The 6,757-nt window shown below is 43.8% G+C and overlaps 1 protein-coding gene across 1 annotated transcript in view; it reads left to right on the forward strand.

The window, feature by feature from the left end:
- Window positions 1-443: 443 nt before the first annotated feature.
- The window catches only part of Slc41a2 (solute carrier family 41 member 2), a gene marked incomplete at its 5' end in the record, with an annotated part of 21,991 nt that continues 15,677 nt past the window's right edge, over window positions 444-6,757 (forward strand). The window contains 2 exons of the mRNA XM_028778025.1: window positions 444-575; window positions 1,758-1,906. Coding sequence (XP_028633858.1) covers window positions 444-575; window positions 1,758-1,906 — 281 coding nt within the window. The remainder of the gene's footprint in view (window positions 576-1,757; window positions 1,907-6,757) is intronic.

Below are 6,757 nucleotides of genomic sequence, written 5' to 3' on the forward strand. Positions count from 1 at the left end.
AACTCTTCTGCCCGAGTCACAGAGAGGCTGTTTCTAGGCTGAAAGTGGGACTTTTTCTGAATAATTTTATTCAACTCCTAATTCGGGTTCCTCAGTAAGATGAGAAGGTACCAAGCCTGTCAGTGTGAATAAATCTAGCTCTTTTTTCTCTTAGTAAGGTGGCAAACATAAATCTCTTGTAACCTAGCTTTTTGAATTGATTGGAAGAATGATTTTTGCTTTTAAATTACCTATTCTGATCTACTTTCACATTAGACAGCCAATCAGATTTGAAAATAATGACGGTGTTTTTACAGTAGTGATGTTATGAGTTATCTATCTCAACATTAAAGAAACCGACGTTTGAGAGAAGGATGGCCTAGCGTGTGGCAGGAAGAGGTGGGATTCACAATGTTGTTAAAGTGAAAGGGTAACCTGCTGGCCTCTTTTTCCCACTGTTTTAGGGATCGGTGGCAATTTGGTGGCCATTCAGGCTAGCAGGATTTCTACCTACCTCCATTTACATAGCATCCCTGGAGAACTACCTGAAGAGCCCAGAGGCTGCTCCTACCCATTTAGGACTTTTTTTGGTTCAGGTAAGTGGTGCCTGGAGGTGTGTGGTTTTTTGTTTGTTTCTTTGTTTGTTTTTGAGGAACTGCTGCCCACCGAGACCTAGGATATGCACAATTTGTCGAATCTGTATTTTGTGCATGCTGTGCTGAGCTCATGGTGTCAGGGAACAAAGGCCTTCCATGTCTGTGTCTGTTTGTGTCTTTGCTGAGGTTCTTTGTGACATTTACACTTTCTGTTCCTGTCTCTGGGATATCTTGTTGACTAAGAAAGAGGAACCGCATGTACAAACACAGAAGGCTCCCTTGACTTAGGAACAGACAAACTGCACCTTGACTTAGGGACAGATGGACCTTTCTCCTGTATCACTCCTGTTGACCCTTTAAAATGTGGGTATTTGCTCTGAAACAGGAAGTTAGGAGACAACCTAGTGACAGGGAACAGTATGTCACATATGTGAACAGGTGTGACAACCATTATTATAGTGTTAATCACTGTTTATTATTTTATACATATGGCTGTTCATCTACAAGTGTGTCTGTGTACCATTTGCATGCCTGGTGCTCTCAGGCTGGAGGAGGGCATTAGATCTCCCTGGAACTGGAGTGATAGAAGGTTGTGAGCTACCACATGGGTCCTGGGAATTAAACCCTGGTCCTCTAGAAGAGCAGTCAGTGCTGTTACCACTGAGCCCCGGCCCCTCCTGTGACATCAGTGATGGAACAGTCAAAGAAGACATAAAATTAACATTCCAATGTTTGTGTTTTCCTTCTGTTTCTATGATAGATACTAATGTCCTCCAAAATACATTTTTCCTCACCCATCTCTTACTTTATTTTATAATTCTACCTAATGGGGGAATTTCCAAGAATTAACTGAGATTGAGTCTTGGCAGTTGAATTGATGGACGCTGTGAGCTGTAGTATTGAGAACGTAACCATCAACTTGTGCTTTTGTTTTTCTGAGACAGTGAGGGACTCACTGTTTGGCTTGGGCTGGCCTTGAACCCCAGGTGCTCCTTCCTGCCTCTGCTTCCGTTGACGTCCAAGGTCGTCTTCCAATGTGGTAACTTGGATTACAGCACCCAGTTTATAGGTTCACTTTATTTTTCTACCAACACTGGGGCTTTTGAGTCCTGTGAGTGCTGGACAGGCAAGCAGCCTTGCACTTCAAATGTGATTTAAATGCCGTATGCCTTCCTGTTACAGGAGTGAACAATAAGTCTGCCCAGGTTCTCATGCTCTTCGTGGTCCCGGGCCACTTGATCTTCCTGTACACAATTCACCTGATGAAGAGCGGCCACACCTCTCTGACTGTGGTCTTTGTTGTCGTGTATCTGCTTGCTGCTGTGCTGCAGGTAAGATGGACAGCCTCTGAAGATCTTCTGCGCTTGCTTAGACTACAGAGAAACTGTCTTGATGGCTATCTACAGTACACAGTATAGTTACCGTTTCAGAAATAGACAGCTACAACCTGGTACACATAACCCTTGGGCTGCCTGGTACATCCTGGTACATATAACCCTTGGGCTGCCTGGTACATCCTGGTACACATAATACTTGGGCTGCCTGGTACAGCCTGGTACATATAACACTTGGGCTGCCTGGTACAGCCTGGTACATATAACACTTGGGCTGCCTGGTACAGCCTGGTACACAGAACCCTTGGACTGCCTGGTATAGCCTGGTACACATAACCCTTGGGTTGCCCGGTACAGCCCGGTACCTAGAACCTTTGGGTTTTCTAGGTTTTACAGCATCCTTTGTTGGTTATGCTATTTTGTATGACACACCTTCCAATAGATTATTGAAGCAAGGAAAGGAAGTACATTTTTGGGTGGTGCCTGGTGTTTTACCCCACCTTCTGTGTTAACAGGCTGACTGATCCTTTTCTTTTGGAATTCTGAAGGCAGCCTGCCTTATTGCTCTCTAGCTACTCAGGGTGCCAGTGAGAACAGGCGTCATCTGACTCCTGAGTCTCTTGTAAGAACTTGGTTTTTTACCTTTATGTTCATCTGTGTCTATGAACAAGTGCAGGTGCATGGATGTTACTGCATGTGTAGGGAGGTTAGAGGACAACTTTGAATGTTGAGGCTCGCCTTCCACCCAGTCTGAGACAGTGTCATGTATCAGACTAGCTGTCCTATGAGCCTCTAGTGATTCTCCAGGCTCTGACTCCCATCCTGATGTGGAAGTGCTGGGATCCAGATGTGCCCTCTGCACCTGGCTTTCGGAGGGTCCTGGAGGCACAAACCCACGTCCTCACACGCGTGGGACAAGCACTTTACCTACATGGCTGTGTCTTTCACTGCATGTGACTTGTGCTTTAATTTCCCGGCAGCTTTAAGAGCTGTGACTCTTACCTCTCTTCTCTTGTTGGCATGTTGGCAGGTTTTAAATTCTATGCTGATAAACTCTGGGATGGGGATAACTTGTCTCTTGTTTGACTCTCTCAGTTCAAGAGCTCACGTTCTTCAGTTCTGGGGAAATATGTCTTTAAATATTATTTTTTGATGAAATTTCTTTTCTTGATATGTAACCTAAGCTGGAATCAAAACTCAAATGGAACCCAGGCTGGCCTCAAACTCAAATGGAACCCAGGCTGACCTCAAACTAGTGATCTGCTGGCCTTTGCCTATGAGTGCTGGGTTACAGTAGTGTTCACCGTGTTTGGCTCTTCATGGATCTTGTTTGCTTACTGGACTTGCATCAAACTTACTTTTAGACATTTTCTGTTTCATTATCTGTTTTCTTTTCAGATGTCTACTCCTCTGTGTTGGTGGAAGGTTTTACATTTTAAACTTTAGAAATTTTCTCTATGTAAGCAAACCCTTACCTATGCTCTGGTGAACAACTCTAATGTAACTCATTGGGTCTCACAGACAGACAGACAGACAGACAAGCACACAAACACAGACTCAAGAGATGAAAGCAGAAGGGTTCTGGTTTGAGAGAGGAAGGAATTTGGAGAGGGTAGTAAATGGGATGTTTGTGTGAATAAAAATATTTTATGTATATGGATGAAAATAATCATAATGTAAGCCATTATTATGTATAATTAAATATACCAACAAAAACATTTAAAAGCGTGCTGCTGTAATAAATGTACACATTTTAAATATTAAATAGTACCAAAAGGTTCTACATCCCTAGATCTATTTCTCAGATACTATCATTTTGAAATACCTTAGCTATTTTTCTGCCATTATTGGTAAGTTTTAAAGTAATACGCATAAACTTCAAGTTTATGATTAATTCCATTTTGACTTTGGCTAAAAAATAAATAAATAATAATTGGGGGCTTTTGAGCTGTTACAAGGTCTTATATTTCCCACATACTTATACCACAACTTAAAAAATAAAATTGTTAAAGTTGGATGGTGGTGGCACGCATCTGTGAGCCCAGCTGTCTGGAGGCAGAGGCAAGTGATCTCTGAGTTTGAGTCCAGCCTGATCTACAGAGCAAGTTCTAGGACAGCCAGGGCTACACGGATAAACACTATCTCGAATGAATGAATGAATGAATGAATGAATGAATGAACAAAAGAAAGAGACGGGGGAGGGAGGGAGGAAAGGAGGGAGGGAGAAAGGAAGGAAGGAAGGAAGGGAAAAAAAGAGAAAAAGGATTATCAGTATGTAATTAAGCCTTCTTTAATGTTTTCACTGAGGCAGATGGCTTGCTCTCACTCTATTTCTTTGTTTGTGTATTATTTTCCTAGGCATTAGTAATGGTTTCCTTTTTCACTTGGGTCTCTTCCCATAAGTCTTAGTGTTTCAGCTGCCCCAGCTTCTCAGGACTGACTTCTTGTTTAACCTTAAGGACTGGGTGCCCCCTACAGTGAGGCATGCTGCTGTCTTGAGAAGAAGATTAAAAGGATGCCTGAGGAGGTGCTTGCAGATGGCCTTCAGGAGACTTGCCCTGGAGGAAGCAGGCTAGGGAAGGTAGACAGAGAGGATTCCAGTCAGAAGAAGCCACTTTGATAGGAGCCATGTTGATGAAGCCCCCAGTGAAGTGGGCTTGGAGCTGCTGCTGCGAGCCTATCACCACACTGCACCCACGCACCAGTGCTCTGTATTCTCAGCATACGGGAGATGCAGACAGGCCTTAAATGCCAAGTCAGGAGAGGGTAGAGTAGATTCTAAAATAACCCAATCCTTCCAGCCTGACTGAGACTTTTACAACATCTCTATACTGCTTTCTAGTCTTATGATTTTATTAAGCCACTATTAATTTTTTAACATTTTATTTACTCAACAAATCTCCCCCTTTGATTTGCTGCAGAGGTTGCCTTTAAGTCCCCAGAGCACATTTGAAGGACTTGTGGTCTGATGCTCCCTGAACACACCAGTATGCTGTAGTATAAACACTGGTTGTGAGAGGTTTTCGGGGATGATGAAGCAGCCACTTGCCCAGGGAGCCATCTTTCTCCCTGCTGGTAAACAGGGCGCTCACTCCCAATGCTTTTGTTGCCTTGAGCTTGCATTACCCATGAGCCAGAAGAGATAGTTGTTATTGTCGCCTGTGTTTGCTGCTCTCCTCAGTGCAGAGGGAAGCACACAGACAGGTCTGCTCTGGCCAGCCATTCCTAGAGTAGGTTCCTGTGTGTGCTCCCCATGGAGCTCATGAATGCACTGCCTGTGTCTGTGTCTGTATACCCCACTGCCATGCATTCTTCCTGTAAGTTGACAAAAATAGTAATTTTTCCAAGGTTATAAAACATTTCATTTTTTTAAATAAAGACTTCATTTAAATCGTGTGTGTATGTGTGTGTGTGTGTGTGTGTGTGTGTGTGTGTGTGTATTGTGTGTCACTGCAGAGGCCTGAGGCGGTGGATCCCTTGGAGCTCCAGTTATAGGCTGTTGTAAGCTGCCTGATGTAGATGCTGAGACTTGAACTCAAGTCCTTCTGAAAGAGAAATAGACTCTCTTAACTTCCAGACCCAGATTTCATTCCTGGAGTATGCTTACATGCCCTACCCCCTTTCTGAGACAGGGTCTATTAAGTAGCCCTGGCTATCCTGGAACATATAGTGTAGAGCAGGATAGCCTCAAATTCACCTTCCTCTGTCTCCTGAGTGCCGAATTAAAGGTGGGTGTCACCACATGCAGCCTCTCATGCCTTTGGCTGAAATCCTTACCTGCAAAGCTGGAGTTGAGGAACCAGTACTTGCTCATTTATTGTCTCAAAACCATTTTCCTTCTGAGAAGTGGAAGGATAGTGGCAGTCATTTTGTTTTGAAGAATGAATGAGTTATCAGGGTAGTTTACTGCACGGTGGATGCTACCCCAGACTTAGCTTATTGTTACCTTTATTAAATAAAGGATAGAGATGGTATGCCCTGGAATGATTTTGTCTTTTGTGTATGTGCATGCATGTGCACCTGTGTGTGTACTGTGTGTACATGTATTATGTGCATGCATGTGCACCTGTGTGTGGTATGTATGCATTTATATGCCAGCCAGAGGTTGATGTTTGATCTGTTCCTATCAGTCTTCAGTTTTTGAGACAGGGCATCTAAGTGACCCTGGGCTTCACTGGATAGACTAGACTAGCTGGCCAGCAAGCACCATGGGTCCCTGTCTTCATGTTCCCAGTGTAGGGTTGCAGGCACACACTGCTGTGCTCAACTATGGATAACTGTTCTGAGGACTTTCCTCTGAGGATTCGAACCCAGGTGCTCTTGTTTGCACTAAAGACACTTACTGACTGAGCCATCTCCCTAGCCCCGTGCTTTCATGGGGGCCAGAGCAACATCTGCAAGATGTTCTGTTGGGTATACCATCAGTCACCCTGCTTTTCAGATTTTTCTTCCACAGTAAAGTTGGTATCAGTCAACTATCCCATAATACTCATTCTGAGACAAGTAGCTGTGGACAGTACAAGCATTGGTTTTTGATTGTCCTATCGCACCTGCAGTTTGAATATCATATACCTAGCGTGTTTCCTCCCACAACTTCAAGAAGATGTGGGTTCTTCTCCATAAGCATCAAGTTCTGCTGCTGTGCCACTGACTGCTCACAGCAGATAGGAAATCAGAAGTGCTGATTGCCATTCCACTCTGCGATGGACCTCGCACTTTTGCCTTCTAAGTCATAAGGAATATGTCCTCTTACGAGGTTGGTTTGTTTTTTTATTTGGTATGTGATACTGTGGTCTTATGACTGTTGGTATGTTGTATGTGTGGTCTTATGGCTGTTGCTATGTGGTA

Source organism: Grammomys surdaster, unplaced genomic scaffold (assembly GCF_004785775.1).
Source record: "Grammomys surdaster isolate TR1022 unplaced genomic scaffold, NIH_TR_1.0 322, whole genome shotgun sequence".
NCBI lineage: Eukaryota > Metazoa > Chordata > Mammalia > Rodentia > Muridae > Grammomys > Grammomys surdaster.